Below are 16360 nucleotides of genomic sequence, written 5' to 3'. Positions count from 1 at the left end.
TTTTATACAGCAGGTTCTTATTAGTTATCTATTTTATATTCACGTATATATGTCAATCCCAATCTCCCAATTCATCCCACCACCACCACCCCCCCGACCACCTTCTCCCCTTGGTGTCCATATGCTTGTTCTCTACATCTGTGTCTCTATTTCTGCCAGGCAAACCGGTTCATCTGTACCATTTTTCTAGGTTCCACATATATGCGTTAATATATGATATTTGTTTTTCTCTTTCTGACTTACTTCACTCTGACAGTCTCTAGATCCATCCACGTCTCTACAAATGACCCAGTTTCATACCTTTTTATGGCGGGAACTTCAGCAAAATTTAAAAACTTCTGCTCACTACTGAAAAGTGAAAAGACAAGCCAAAGACTGGAAGAAACTATTCACAATTTATATATCCAACAGAGAACTCTTACATAGATTAGGTAAAGAACTTGCATAGATAGAACCTTTAAAAAAAAAGACAACCTAATAAAAAAAAGTGGACAAAGTAGTGTATGTTAAACTAATAGATTAAAGAACATATTATGAGAGGTAAGAAAGAGAGCCACTTGACTTTTAAGAAAGGGATAAATTCAATTCAATGTGGAAAGGAAGTTCTAAGGCATATCCTATAAATGGTACTGGCACAATTAGATTTCTGCAAGGGGAAAAAAATACTGGGATCCCTACCTCACATTATACCCAATAACAAAAGTGAGATGGCTCATACTTCTGAAGGTGAAAACCAAACCTATAAAGTTTGTCAAAGAAAACATAAGAGAACATATTCACGACGTTAGGGTAGGCAAAGATTTCTTAGAACACAAAAGGTGTTAATAAAAAAGTTGTTAATTTGAACTTCAGCAAAAATTTTTTTTTTGAATTTTGTTTTATTTATATTTTTATACAGCAGGTTCTTATTAGTTATCTATTTTATATTCACGTATATATGTCAATCCCAATCTCCCAATTCATCCCACCACCACCACCCCCCCGACCACCTTCCCCCCTTGGTGTCCATATGCTTGTTCTCTACATCTGTGTCTCTATTTCTGCCAGGCAAACCGGTTCATCTGTACCATTTTTCTAGGTTCCACATATATGCGTTAATATATGATATTTGTTTTTCTCTTTCTGACTTACTTCACTCTGACAGTCTCTAGATCCATCCACGTCTCTACAAATGACCCAGTTTCGTACCTTTTTATGGCTGGAACTTCAGCAAAATTTAAAAACTTCTGCTCACTACTGAAAAGTGAAAAGACAAGCCAAAGACTGGAAGAAACTATTCACAATTTATATATCCAACAGAGAACTCTTACATAGATTAGGTAAAGAACTTGCATAGGTAGAACCTTTAAAAAAAAAGACAACCTAATAAAAAAAAGTGGACAAAGTAGCTGGACACTTACTTCACATGTGCATAACACAAAGCATATGAATTGCTCTTAAGTGTATAAGCAAGTGCTCAACATCATTAATCAACAGAGAAATGCAAATTCAAACCACCAAGATACCACTTCACACTCACTAGAATGGGGAAAAAAAACAAAACCTGGTAATGCCTAATATTGTGAGGATGTGAACAAACTGGCACTCACACGTTGCTAAAGTGAATACAAATTGTTAAGACCACCTATCTTGGAAAACTGGCAGTTTCTAAGGATTGTTAACCACATAACTACCCTATTACCAAGAAATTACATTCTAGTTTCAGGAATAAACACCCTTCTCTACAGAATCATTCTTTAATACACTATTCAATAATGACTGAACCCTTATTTGTTAAGTCATATGCTAAGTGTTGAAGACATGAGTTCTTGCCCTAACAGTTAATGATAAGCACACAATAAATAAGCAATTCCCAAAAGTCATGTGGGAGGATGGGAATGGAGCACATAAATCTTATTGTAGAGTACCTTTTCTCAAAGTTGCCTGACATATGAATCACTTGGGGCACTCTTTAAAAATACAGATTCCACAGCCTAATTTGGAGGCCAGAAATAATAGGAAATGTCTATAACCTGAAGATTTAGGGAAACATAAAAAGACCTAACCTAATCTAAGGCCTTCATGAGAAAGTGTCCTTTAACCTTTAACCTGAGATCAGAAAGAAGAGCAAGGAGGCGTTAGCTGTAATACGGATTATCGTATCAATTTAGTATTAGATTTTTATATAAAGGATATAGTGTCACACACAAAATGCATTTGGAGTTTTTAAAACTGAGAGTTGTATTTAAAAAGCAATTAAAAACTAAAATTTTGGATTTCACAGATAATTAAGTAGGAAATAATAGAGCAAGCTTGCATTGACAAAGGTAAGGGAAAGCCTATAAAGAAAGTGACATCTATCTAAGCTAAATCATGGAGATCACATAGCAGCTGGCTAGACTAAGGAGCAGGGAAGTGAACAGAGCACCTCAACCTAAGGGGACAAATATGGGATGGCCCCAAGGTAAGAGAAGGGTAAGAAGAAGACAGGATAACTAGACTTATGTATAAAAGTGAACTCATTATTGTTGATGGTACACTCATTGAGCTAGGAAACTAGGAGGAAGAATACTTTTCTGTTCTTTATATTATTTTGATTTTGGGTAGGGAACAGTGGTGATGATGAGTTCATTTTTATACATAGTAAGTTCAAGGGCCTATAACAATTTGAAATAGATATACAGATGTAAAGCTTAGGAATTATCTGGACTGGAAATATTCAACTTTCAACTAATGTTTCAGAAATTCTTTTCAGCTGGTAGCTGAAAAGATGTGGCCCAATATCAAGAGCTTAACAGCCTTCTATTTATTTTTTTACTGTGATAAAACTGGCTAGCAGTTGTTAACGTTTGGGGTTATGGACTTTCTGAAGATTTGATAGAAGTCTGAGAAAATGCACATACATATACACATATAATTTAAAGGATTTATGGACTTCTATACTACATTTAAAAACTGCAAGTTTGGACTTCCCTGATGGCGCAGTGGTTAAGAATCTGCCTGCCAATGCAGAGGACACAGGTTCGATCCCTGGTCCAGTAAGATCCCACATGCTGCGGAGCAACTAAGCCCATGTGCTACAACTACTGAGCTTGTGCTCTAGAGCCCACAAGCCACAGCTAGTGAGCCCTCGTGCTGTAACTACTGAAGCCCACGCGCCTAGAGCTCGTGCTCTGCAACGAGAGGCCACTGCAATGAGAAGCCCGCGCACCACAATGAAGAGTAGCCCGCACTTGCTGCAACTAGAGAAAGCCCGCGCACAGCAACAAAGACTCAAAAATAAAAATAAATTAATTAATTAAATAAAAATAAATTTAAAAAAAACTGCAAGTTTGTAACTCCTGGCTTAAGAGATTTTATTTAAGTCAGTAAAGATCCTACTATAGGATTGCCAGGTAAATGTTTAAAATAAAGACTGGGTATAAAGAAAGCTAGTTTATCAAAATAACTAACATTAAAATAGATAAGGGGTTTTCTTACTTTTTGGACTCTGGTACTCTTCACATTCTTAAAAAGTACTGAAAACCCCAAGGAGTATCTGTTTACGTTGGTAATATCTATTAATACTTGTATTAGAAAGTAAAACAAAAAATTTTTTTTTTTTTTTTAAAGATGTTGGGGGTAGGAGTTTATTAATTAATTAATTAATTTTTGCTGTGTTGGGTCTTCATTTCTGTGCGAGGGCTTTCTCCAGTTGTGGCAAGCGGGAGCCACTCTTCATCGCGGTGCGCGGGCCTCTCACTATCGCAGCCTCTCTTGTTGTGGAGCACAGGCTCCAGACGCGCAGGCTCAGCAGTCGTGGCTCACGGGCCTAGTTGCTCCGCGGCATGTGGGATCCTCCCAGACCAGGGCTCGAACCCGTGTCCCCTGCATTAGCAGGCAGACTCTCAACCACTGCGCCACCAGGGAAGACCCAACAAAAATTTTTAATTTATTCATAAACACATTACTTAATATAAGTAACACTTTCAATTTTAAAAACATATATTTTCCAAAAAATTAGCAAGAAAAACATATATTTTGCAAATCTCTTTACTATATGCCTTTACAAGCTGCAGCCTCATTCACATCTGATTCTGCATTCAAATCTACCTTCAATGTTTTGCAAGCTTCATTCTTAAATATGAAGATACCCAAGTTCAAGAACTTTGACAAAAGGAAAAATTTTAGTGTAAGAAAAATACTTGCAAATCATATATCTGATAAGGCTCTATCACCCAGCATATCCAAAGAAGTCTTACAAGTCCAACAAAAAGACAAACAACACAATTTTTAAAATGATCAAAGGATCTGAATAAACACTTTTCCAAAGAGAATATACAAATGGCCAATAAACATATGAAAAGATGCTCAACGTATTAGGTAAATGCAAATCAAAACCACAGTGAGATACCACTTTACACCCACTAGGATGACTATTAAAATAGAGAGTAAGTACTGTCAAGGAAATGGAGAAACTGGAACCCTCTTACAGTGCTGGTGGGAATGTAAAACGGCACAGCCATTCTGGAAAACAATCTGGCAGTTCCTCAAAAAAAAAAAAAAAAATACAGAACGACCATGTGATCCAGCAATTCCGCTCCCAGGCATATACCCCTTTTTATTCTGCTCTCCCAGCTCTCACTCATCAAACTATTCTCTCCTGTGTTTTCAATCCCGGAACCAAACCAGAAGCTGCTCTCCTCCCTCTGACACCTCCCTCATCCCTACCGGGTCTTGTCAGTTTCAACCCCTGACGCATCTTGGTCAAGAGACCACTTACTGTTAACATGGATCCAGGCAATAACCCCCTACCCGGCCAGAATAATCTTTCCAGAATGCAGATCTGGTCAGTTCATCCCACTGCTTAAAACTAAGCAACAGACTATCACTGTTCTTTGGATAACGATTAAAGCTTTAGTACCGTCTGCAAGACACCCCCCCCCACCACCAACCAAGGGCCTGGGCTCTGCAGGAACCTTGGCACTTCGTGGGTTCCAGATGCACCGGCCACTGTGCTTCCTCACACAGGTTGGGCCACGTGCCGCACCTCCGCCTGCCGCACCCCGGCCCCCCAACCACCTACAATTCCTGCTCAACCTTCAGACCTACCCCCAATATCCGTTTTTTAGGGAAACCTTCCTGGCCCTCCACACAACATCAGGAACGTCTGCCGGTTTGGAAAACATCCCACCCATCTGCCGTCCGTCCCACATAGCAGGGTAATTAACTAATGTCCAGCGTCCGTTTCTCGCTCTGGACCGTGGCTGGTTGCTGCTGTACCCCGCGCCCGCTGCACAGGCCCCATTCGTATTTGTCGCAACGATACACGCGTGAGTGAATTCCCACCTTTCCCTGGAGAGAGAAACGTCCGGTCCCGCAACGCAGCTCGAAAAGAATTAGGCGCGCAAGTCCGCCTCGGCGCCCGCAAAGCGAGGCTGGGGGACCCGCTTGGAACCGAATGCAAAGGTACCACATTGGGGGATTCTGGAACTCCAAGGACCCCCGACGAACGCGCAAACCCTGCGGACCACGGCGGCGCCCCCGGACCCTGCCCGCTTCCCCTTCCAGGACCCGCTGGAGGAGGCCTCGTTGGCCTCCTTAACGCCGCGCGGCCCTCGGCGCCGACGGGCCCTTGGCGGGGACTCGCCGCCACTGGGCTTCGCTGCCCCGTCCCCCACACTCCCGGCCTCCGCCCTAGCCTGACCACAGCCGCCGGCCCCGCCAGCCCGACTCCCCACTCGTTGTACCTCGGAACCTCGCTGTCGCCGCAGCCGTGCGTGTGGCGCCCCGTTTCGGCCGCAGCCTCAGAGGGAGTGGCGCTCCTCGTGCAGCCGCGGGTCCCGCCGGGTAACGGTCGTCCGCGGCCCGCCCACTACCCGGCGGGGCGCTTCCATTGGCCGGCGCGCACAGGGTCGGCTCTGTGATTGGCCGGGCATGCGGGCGCGAAGGCGGGAACGGAGTCGCCCGCTGGGATTTTGCATTTCCCGTGGGCGGGGGGCGGGGGAGCGGGGCGAGGTCTGGCCCGCGGGCTCATCTAGCAGCGACGCCCAGAGAGGCCTTAACTGCTCTGCAGCCCGCGACCTGTGACCTTCGACCTGTCTGGACGGCGCGGCTGTGCAAAGACACTGGAGGAAAAAAGTTGGGCGGCGCTCCCCGCCACCGCCGGCAGGGGCCCAACTGGCCCCTGGTTTGGGCCCGGCGCCCGCCAGGTCCCGCGCCCACAGTGTCCGGACAGCCGGCCCTAGGCTACCCTCCTTGGACAGCTGTCCCCACCGACACGTGTCCCTGCTTCGTGTCTAACACAGCGTGTCCTCCCTCGGGCAGTCTTTTACAATATCATTAGCAGGGCCGGGGCTAGGGTGAGAGAATGAGGCATTTACTTGCCTTGGGCGCAGAATTTAAGGGGGCGTCAAAAATCTCGATAATCAAGATAAGTGATATTTTAATGTAGTCGTTGAAGGCAATCAAAAGTAATGAAAAATCCAAGATGGACAAAATAGCCCCCAAAACACTCCTAATTCTTCCTTCTGCCTCAGGCTCTAATATGGTTCCTCATGGGACTGTTATCCTGTCTTTAAAAATGTTCATCATGAATTTTTTGCATGGATTTTGACTTTTGCTTAAATCATGTTTAAAATCGTTTCAGGTTGCATTAAAATCTTAGTTTTTTGATGCCATCTCCAGATACTCCCCACTAGCCCTGGGGCAGTGGGGTCCTTGCTTCTGGTAGTTTCTGGTGTCTGTGTGTGTAGCCTGAAGCACTGCGTTTGCTGCCAGGCAGCTCTTACATAATTGATTTGGGCCTTACATAGTTTGGATGTGAAGTGTGACGTTTTTATGAAATCTGTCCATCTCTTTGTGATTTAATGCAGTGATTTTAACCCCATTTCAGGTTCAGAATAATGGTATTTACACAGTAGTTTTTACTTGTTTTTTTTTTTTAAGTCAGGACAGTGGTTACTTTTATTATTTTTTTGAAGTAGAGTTGATTTACAATATTGTGTTAGTTTCTGCTGTACAATGCATATAATATTCTTTTCTTATGGTTTATCATAGGATATTGAATATAGTTCTCTGGGCAATACAATAGGACCTTGTTGTTTATACACTGTATATACGAGAGCTTACATCTGCTAACCCCTTTACGTGCCTTTTATGATTTGATTATTTTAACGTTTCCTTTTTTTATATCTTTTAAATATTTTAACATTATTAAGGTCACATGTATTCAATGTAGAAAATTCAGGAAAATGTAAAGAAGAAAATAGAAATTCCCTATAACCCTACTTCTCACAGAAGCTCACTTTGGAGGCTACAAACTTGACATTATTGTGCTGAATTAGTCTTTTACTGTGTTGTAGAACCTGACTTTTAAATTTTATTTATCATTTTTCATCTGTATTAAGATTGAGCTGTAGCAGGTAGTAGACCATGAAAATTGTCTGTATTCTCTGTTCTGCCCCCATTCTCATAAACGTTCTCAAACTCTCATAATGAGTTTGGTCAAAAACATTATGAAGGCTGTGATCAAAGTTAGTAACATAACAAGAAGCATATTTTCATTAATGAAAGGTTTAGAATCAGTCTTGTTAGTTCCCCAACCAGTGATTTAACCCAGGCCCCCTGCAGTGGAAGTGTGTAGTCTTAACCACTGGACCGCCAGGAAATTCCCAATGTTACTCTCCTTTCGAAAGCTGGGAAAATCATCTGTTTTCGTAAATTTGGATAACTGGCCTCTAGGCCTCTGAAAGAAACAGGAATGGTGGAACAAGGAAATTTTGATGAAGAAAAAAGTGAGGAGTGAGTGGTTCAGTGAATTAAGCTATGGTTTTGCTGATGGGCTTGTAACATGGTGAACACGTTACACCTGAAGAACACATGAAGACCCTCAAGGTCGGTCCTCTCAAGCAGAGATGAGACTTAAACACCCAAATTTGCAACTTCCAGGGCCTTCTGTAGAGGAAGAACGGAATCTTTCTCTCTGGACTGTTAAGTGTCGAGATATTGAAGAGCATCGTGGGATGCTGGGCTGCATCTGGAGGCCGACTTGGGAGCAGGGGACTCAGGCTAGGGACACACACACTTGTGCCTGACCCTGTGGCTACAACAGTGATTCCTAGATTGTGCTCTGCAGAGTCCTGGTCCCAGAAGGCTCTGAAAAATAACAGGTTCCATGATCAAACAGTTTGGGAAATTGTACCTAGTCCATTTCCCTCTTGAGGAATCCCAGTGACATTCACAAGTAAATACTCCTCAACGAGCAAACCCATTGAAGGTTATAACTGTTACCAAAGAATATTTATTTATAGAATTCTCTTTACTAACGTTCCTAGGAATTAGTGGTTAGAGTTGGGAAACGCTGGACTTACAGTAATAGCCGTAGTCAGAATAATGAGGAAGCGACATGTGCTACCATTTCTTGCTTGCTGTGCAGTAGACACTGCTCTAAGCATTGAACCTCTGGTGCTGAACAAGACCTTGGCCTCCCAGCAGAGCAGAATGGTCACAGGGGCGGGCTGGAATCCTATTGCTAGTTCTATCTAGGGCCCTTCGTTTCATAGTTGTGTCCCTTTAAGCAAGTTGCCTGATTTTTCTGTGCCTGTTACCTTATTTATAAAATGGAGGCAGTAAGAGTGCCCACCTCAATGGATTATCGCAAAGATTAAATATGATTGTAGATGTAGGGGAGGTAGTGACATAATCAGATTTTTAAAAATTTTACTCTAATAGATGGGAGGTGTGAAGAGCACTGGAACAGAGAAGGCCAGGCAAGGGTAGTTTGCCAATGATAATGGCCTGGTCCAGAGGAATAGCTATGGTGATGGGGAAACGGATGGATCTGTGAGGTCTTTAGTAAGTAGAATTGATAGATCTGTGTGCTTGAGATCAGAGTGGAGGTGGGTGAGGGAGAGGAAGGGGTCAAAAATAACACGTGGGCTTCAGACTAGGCTGGTGGCACGACTGATGCTGCCTTTGTAGTGGTAAGAATCTGGGGAAGAGAACCGTGCAGCTGGGGCTGGGGAGTGCGAGAGGGGCGAGGAATTCAGTTTCTATCAGGAGACCTGGCTCTGTAAGCTGAACGGGATTTTGTATTTCTGTACTCCGTTTATTGTCTTTTGTAACCTCTCATTAAGTAACCCTTTCCTGATGCTCCTCAACGCCCTTTGCTGGGCCCTCCTCCTTCACCCACCCCCTGTCAGGTTGTTCTTGGCTCTTCCTGTGCCCTCTAATTATTTACACTTTCTCCCTAGGCAAGTCTAGTCCCAAGACTAGAAAATCCCCTCTTTGCCGATGACTCCCAAATCTACATCTCCAACCTGGGTCTCTTCCGCAAGTTCCACACTCAGTTCTCTGCCATCCTGGAGGGATGCGGGATGCCTTCCGGTGGAGGATGAGAGATGGTAAATAAAACAAAATCCCTTGTGTGATAGTGATAATTTGAGAGAAATGAGTCAGAAAAGGGAACGGGAACTGTTGAGGGCTGGCAATTTTAAATAGGGTGGTCGGGGAAGCACCTCACCACGCTACGGCACAACTGTTCTTACGTTTCGTTAGCTTCGCAAGCTTGATGTGGCCTAAGTGGAACTCCTAAGCCCTCCTCTTCGACGTACTGTTTCTGTAGGACATTTCACTTTCACTGTTGCATCAGGTAAGATCTTACTGTTACACTGTAGTGTGCATCTCAGGCATGGGGGTCGTTTCTATTATCACCCATGAGCCCATCTGCTTGGCGTCAAGAGACGGATTCTGCGCGAATGATTTTTTCTAGGTGCTCCTATAATATTTCAGTGTGTTTATTTGCCTATTTCATGCAGAAGTTACATTCATACATATTAAGTCATATTTGGTATGTAAATTGAAACGCTTAGGTTTTTAAAATTATTTTTTAATTTTTCGGCCACACCAGGTAGCACGTGGGATCTCAGTTCCCTGAAGAGGGATCGAGCCCGCGTGCCCGGCAGTGGAAGGGCAGAGTCTTAACCACTGGACCACCAGGGAAGTCCCTGTTTGTTTTAATTATACTTAAATTATTTTTCTAATTCTAAAATAAGCATGGACAAACTTAGATTTAAAACAAAGACATGCTACTGGTGCAGAATCGAGTGGACATGTAGAAGCTAGTACTATGACTGAAAAAGTAAAGAAAAAAAGAGACTGGGAGGAGGTGTGGTGTGAATTTCATGATGAATATTGATTTCAGTTTTCTGGGAAGAGCAAAATGAAAGCGTGCTTTGTTACATAAAAAATGTTTAAAGGGCTTCCCTGGTGGCGCGGTGGTTGAGAGTCCGCCTGCCGATGCAGGGGACACGGGTTCGTGCCCCTGTCTGGGAGGATCCCACATGCTGGGGAGTGGCTGGGCCCGTGAGCCATGGCCGCTGAGCCTGTGTGTCCGGAGCCTATGCTCCGCAACGGGAGAGGCCACAGCAGTGAGAGGCCCGCGTACCCCACCCCCCCAAAAAAAGAAAAAAGTTTAAAGATAAAGCTGACAATATTAAGAGAAATTTTCAGCAAATACATAGTATGATGGTTTAAAAAATATGTCCACAGATTCTTTGATACTCTTTCCTTCAATATCTAGGGATGCTGCTCTACATCCTACGATGCTCAGGACAGACACCCAGCACCCAGGAGTGATGTGGCCCGGGACGTCAGTGGTGTGAGGCTGAGAAACGCTGGGTTACAGGGACGAAAAAAGCCAGCAACAAATTCCCAATAGCCACAGGAAAAGTTTTATTCTATGAAATGAATTTAAAAATTGTGTTCTAGCTTCCTCTGGATGAGGAAGTTTGTGCAACGTGGATTTGCTGTGTCTGTAAGGATTGGCACAAGAGGTACCAAACTAAAGGTTTGACTTCCTTCAGGGCCACTGATTTGAGAAACACCATCTTCCCGGGGCTGGTGAGACAAGCAAGAGTCGCTTCTTCACCAACTGTGAGATTCCCCAGGCTCTGGTTTCCTTATCGGTGATATGGATTTAATAACAGCATCTACCTCTCTAGGGTTTTCATGAAAATCAAATGAGTGAAAATATGCATCTACCTACCTGCCAGGCATGTCTAAATGATATATAAGTGTTTGCTGTCATTAGTGTTATTTGTGAGCCAGACGGATATTTCACTGGTTAAGCATGTTTGTATTAAGGTGTTGTGGAAGGAACATTAGAGGTAAGACAATGAAGTAAACGTTTCTCTTCTGCTGGCTGGAAGGACACTGAAGGAAGTGTCACTGCAGGAGCTCCTCTTTCTGGTTCCTTCTGTTGTGCTTTCTTCCTCCTTGTTCACGGGGCACCGGTGGTGAGCAATTCAGGTCACCCGGTGGTGCGACCCTCAACCAAAATTTCTCCTAGTCTCGGCCCAAGTTTTCCTGTCTCCTGATGTCAGCCCTCTGTCACCCTGTAACTTGTCTGCCCCTAGTGGGTAGTGGCCCCAACCCCTCCAACGAGGTCTCAGTCCCAGTTCGTCGCATTCTCGGGTTCTTTAGATCCTCTTTCATCCGTAGTAGTTAATCCCCTATTATGAGTTAATCATTCTTTATATTACACTTTCCCTGTTCCAATTACTGGGTGGTTTCTGTTTTGGGAGCGGACCGACACACTGCATTCTTGAAACAACTTGGAACGTTTAATGCTCATTAAGTAGAATTTCAAACGAAGTCTTTTGAAACCAATCATCCTAAAATTTGTTCTAACAAATCTTAGGTAAATATAGAAACCTGTGGGGAGTTGGAGCTGTCCTGGGATTAACGCAGAGCAGGTTTCCACATAAAAACATTGTTTTTTGAATATGCAGCAGCTATAGCACGTCTGTGGCACTGACGTGTGGATTAAAGACTGGATAGTTTTATCTATGGAACACTCAAGAAGAAGATCTGAATATCCTCGGCACAAGGAGACCGAATTTCTCTTACCCAGTGAAATGTAGCTTTGCGTATCCCAGATCCAGACAGTGCTGGGGGACGGAACTTCGTGACCTCTAGCACTCTGCTGGGAATGTTTTCTTAATTATATATAATTAAGAAAGATGGAATAATTATATATTCCAATTCATGTCTAGCAGTCCACAATGGGTATAGTTATGGACGATGTCATCTTGGTTTGCACTTGCTAATATCCTGAAAAGCTGGCCGGCTGAACCAGCCTTAAGTGAAACCCAACGTATACAAAAGAGTAACTGAAAATCAGCAGGTAGCCCAACGCCCTTTACTTTTGTCCTTGGAGTTACTGCCTCTACTCTGGTCTTTCGCTTCTTCAGTTTACTTTTTATTCTAAGACTGCTGATTCTTATAAGTGTTCTATTCTTATTCACTGTGAATACACCTTCTTTTTTAAATAGAGAAAGAAAAGTGCATTGATTTGACATGCTAAGAAAAGAAAAAGATGATCCAAAATATAGAGAATTAGTATGACATAAAGAGTTTCTTTCTCAGTGGGAAAAAATAAAAACCGTATTGCTGAAGTCTTTCAACATTTCATTTTTTAATTTTTCCAACAGTACACTCTTTAAAAGAAGTTAACAACCTCGATTCCAAACATAAGGATTCAATAATGCGAATGAAAAGCTGTCATTTTCAGTGAAGCTGTTGCCTAATTACCCTGGAAAAAAGTATTCTTTTGATTGAACTGATGCAAAAATCCCTTAGAAAAGCTTCATGGTTGCCTTGTAAAGAGTCTTCTTAAGGTCACTTTTACTTCTAGACCATCCCCCTTGTTTCTAGTGAAAGAGTTTTGCTTGGTAATGGCTTGTGGTTCCACAGTGTTTTGTGTATGAAAAGCGTAGACTAAGAGATACTACTGAAGTCGCTCAAATTGTAGATTCTGCCACAAAAGGAAGTCCCAACACTGAAACATTTCCCCTTAATGTTCAGCAAGACACATGAAAAGAAAACTCAAGTCCCACTTTCATCTTTACTTTGATCACCATTTTAAATGGCGTGAAGAGGCTGCCGCACCGTGGGAAGCAGAGCTCCACGGCCCAGTGTGCTTATTAAATGGCCTGCAGGTTCGGAGCGGCCGCCCCAGCCCCGGTTGCGGTCTGCAGACAGAGGCATCTGGTTGCTGCTGGGGGTCCCGGGGCTGAGCCGGGTGCTCCCCAGGGGTGTTCTCTCGGAAGCAGGGGAAGAAGCAGTGCTCCCAGACAGCAACAGAACAGCGTGCGAAACAATGCTCTCCATCCGCCCGATCATTTCCTGTTCAGAGCTGCCCTTTACTGCTGGGACAAGAGGACACTCCTGTTGGCTTTCATTTTTTCCAGGCGCTTCACTAAGTGGCCGTTGCTCACCTCGAGCTCTTCTGTTTTGTCCAATGCAGAGCGAAGCTGGAAATAAAGGCAAAAGGCAGTGAGCTTGGATTCCAAGCCTACTGAAAAACAAGTTACGACCCAGACCCACCGAGATTCTAAAAATACACATATACCTACCTACACGTGTGTATTCGTGTATTTCTTAATTTAAAAAGGAACACAAGGCACAAGATTCTGGCCTCATGAGTAACTAGGGAACCTTCCTGTTCTGAAATAGCTAGACCCCAGACAGGGCGCAGTCTTGGGGATCGTGACGGTCTCACGGAAGGTGAGGCAAACGAACAAACAAGCGCTGAGCCAGACCAGCTGGAGGAGGTGATCCCCACAGCCCCGGGCAGCTGGCTGCTAGGGCTCTGCAGCCAGAAACCGAAGTGGGAATGCCTGAGGCTAGGATGACCGTGCCCAGGAACCAGGGCCACAGAGCCCGGGGGCCACAGAGCCCGGGGGGCACAGCAGGAGCCACATCAGCAGGGAGCTGCACGGACCGGCAGGCAGTGAGGCAGAGTGGAGGTGCCCGAAGGCGGGGGTTCACAGCCCTGTGCCTGTGGAGACATGCATCATTAGAACAGAGTCTGCAGTTCTGCTTCTGATCCAAAACCCTCCAGGAGGGTGGGCGGGGTCCTGAGACAGGTTAAATGGCCCTGCCCTGCCTTTCACCAGCAGAGGCAGAAGCAGAAGCAGAAGCAGAAGCAGAAGCCCTTTTTGTAGAAATTTCCCCAAGTCAGGCCTGGAGTATAAATTCAAGTATATAAATTCAAATCAAGCATAATCTCATAAAACACCAAACACATGGTGGGACAAACCATTTGAGTCAACAGAAGCAATAAACAACAGAAATACACCCCAAAGACGGAACATGTTTCAGTCCTCAGTGTGGAAAGCAGAACAGCGTGTATGAAATCGTTAAAGAAATAAGGATACAATCAACAGAGGAACCATAAACAAGAAACAATCAGGAATGAGAATACGAAACAAAAGGAGGTGAAATGGAAGATCTACAAAAACTGTACATTATGCAACGGGAGGTAAGGAGATGGGGAACGGAAAAGACAGATGGTAGAGAAATGCAGAGGGTCCGTGAGAAGATCTGGTATCCTCTGATCAGAGTCCCAGGGGGAAGGTGGAGTCTAGGGAAGAGGAGTTACTGAAGGAGATCGTGGTTGAAAATTTTCCAAAATTTATTTAGTAAAAAGACCTCACAGATCAAAGAAACGCAACATATCCCCAGCAGAACAAATAGCAGTAAACCCACATATTAACACATTAGAGTGAAGTGTAGAAAGTCAAAGGCAAAGAGAATGGCAGAGCAGCTAGAGAGGGGTAAAAAAAAAAAGATCACCTGAAAAGAGTTAGAATGACAGATTTCTTAGCAGAAGCCGGAAGATGGTGGCATGACAGTTGCAATCACCATAGACAGAAAAACCACTGACAGGCGATTCTGGCCCTGAGCTCCTAATTGGCTGAACTACAATTTCCTTTACGGTGTGAGCACAGCCCTTCAGAGAGGTTTGGGCAGATGTGACAATGAATGATTCGGCCGCAGATTTCCCGGCGGTAAACCCTCCCTCTGGTCTCCCAACTAGAATAGCATTACCCATTCTCTTCCTAGAAATAGCCTAGAAAATTTACCTCTCTTTGAAGTTTCCGTTTTTCAGCCTTAAGTTCATCTTCTATCTTTTCAGCATTTTCGGCAGCCAGTTTATAACGTGATACTTGGCTTTCTAACCTTATGACCTGAGAGGAGAGGAGAAATCATGTGTATAAGTTGATGGGCCTGTTTCCTTTCCCCGATTGCTTTACTACATTTGAGATCAAACGGTCTAACTTGATAAAACGAGAGAAGACACCATGACAATAGTTATGATCTAGCATTTGGGACTATTACATAGGTTCTAGCCACGCAAGCTATTTGTTCATATTTATGAGCAAGCCAGTACTGACACCTATCAGGGACTCATTTCCTCCCTGACCCTTGTCCCAAGTGTGGTTCCCGCCGTGCAGACCCCATGACACCATCTCTCCCCCATGTGGGTCGATCCTGCAGAACCAGGCTGGCGAGGCAACGGCTCCACCAGGACCTCGGCTCCAGTCTAATCTCTCCCGGGGTTGGGGGGTGGGGAATCAGGAAAGGGAGGAGAGAGGCAAGGAACTCAGAGAGCAGGGGTGACGGAAGGCGGCTCTGGGGTGGCATCTGCGGCCAGAGACTCAGCCTGCCCTCAAAGGCGTGCTTCCGAACACGCATTGCTTTCTAGGTGCGCTTCTCATCTTCGTCTCTACAAAAATTCCAAAAAGTTCCAGCCACATATATCCACGATGGAGGGGGCAGGAGTACCTGCTTGTATCTCTCCCTTCGGTTAGGACACAGTCTGTCCCAGGGCCCAGCACGCTGGAGGCATGAGCGCCCCAAATCTAGGGACCAGAGCGAGCCGCTGGGCTGGGGTGGAAAGAGGGAAAATCCAGGCAAAAGGGACATTCCTCCATGAAGCGTTTTGTAATTAACCGATTTTTTTTTTTTTTTTTTAAAGAACAAACTGTCAAAAAAAAAACCCTAACCACATTAGGTACTTTCTGCAACTAACTTTGTCTATAAAGGATGAGTATCGATTATAACAGCCCAGATCCTAGTTATGACCTCTCCCTCCCCACGTCCTCTCCTTGTAGGAAATACACAGAGAGACTTGCTGCCTTGTTTACCCCCCTTAGGACCTTTTTTTGGTTCTAAAATTCTCTGCTTCTTTTTGTCCTCAGCCTTCAAGCCTTTCTAGCAAATAAAACTTCAGTTAATCCTCAGTCGGGCGGCCAGTGATTACGTACAAGTGTGCACGTACATTTTGTTCTAATGCAGTTATCTCTTGCTCAGATTTTGCAAGTTTAAATTTGAGGTCGCTGATCTGTCTGTTGGCATCCCCTAAAGGTTGAAAGAGAAGGAAAATCTGTTAAGCTCTTGGGCTTTGAAAATGTTAAAACAATGGTTACTGGGAACCAAGCCCTTACTTTATAATGTCTTGCCAATCTGTAAGTCCTGGCCTGTGGCCTCACAACTCAGGAGGCGCTCTTTCTCCGCAGCAGGGAGAGCGCCCTTGAGCAAAGAAGGCAAAGAA

The 16360-nt window shown here is 44.3% G+C and overlaps 1 protein-coding gene across 2 annotated transcripts in view; it reads right to left on the bottom strand.

The window, feature by feature from the left end:
- Positions 1-12416: 12416 nt before the first annotated feature.
- Positions 12417-16360, bottom strand: part of LRRFIP1 (LRR binding FLII interacting protein 1) — an 87232-nt gene continuing 83288 nt past the window's right edge. For both annotated transcript variants that reach the window (XM_024752747.1, XM_024752746.1), the window contains 3 exons: positions 16088-16167; positions 14889-14993; positions 12417-13274 (listed from right to left, as the gene is read on the bottom strand). In XM_024752747.1, coding sequence (XP_024608515.1) covers positions 13164-13274; positions 14889-14993; positions 16088-16167 — 296 coding nt within the window. In that variant the 3' untranslated portion in view covers positions 12417-13163. The remainder of the gene's footprint in view (positions 13275-14888; positions 14994-16087; positions 16168-16360) is intronic.

This window comes from Neophocaena asiaeorientalis, unplaced genomic scaffold (assembly GCF_003031525.2).
Source record: "Neophocaena asiaeorientalis asiaeorientalis breed wild unplaced genomic scaffold, Neophocaena_asiaeorientalis_V1.1 scaffold294, whole genome shotgun sequence".
Classification (NCBI taxonomy): domain Eukaryota; kingdom Metazoa; phylum Chordata; class Mammalia; order Artiodactyla; family Phocoenidae; genus Neophocaena; species Neophocaena asiaeorientalis.
The sequence above is the reverse complement of the archived record's forward strand: the minus strand, read 5'-3'. Positions and strand labels throughout refer to the sequence as shown.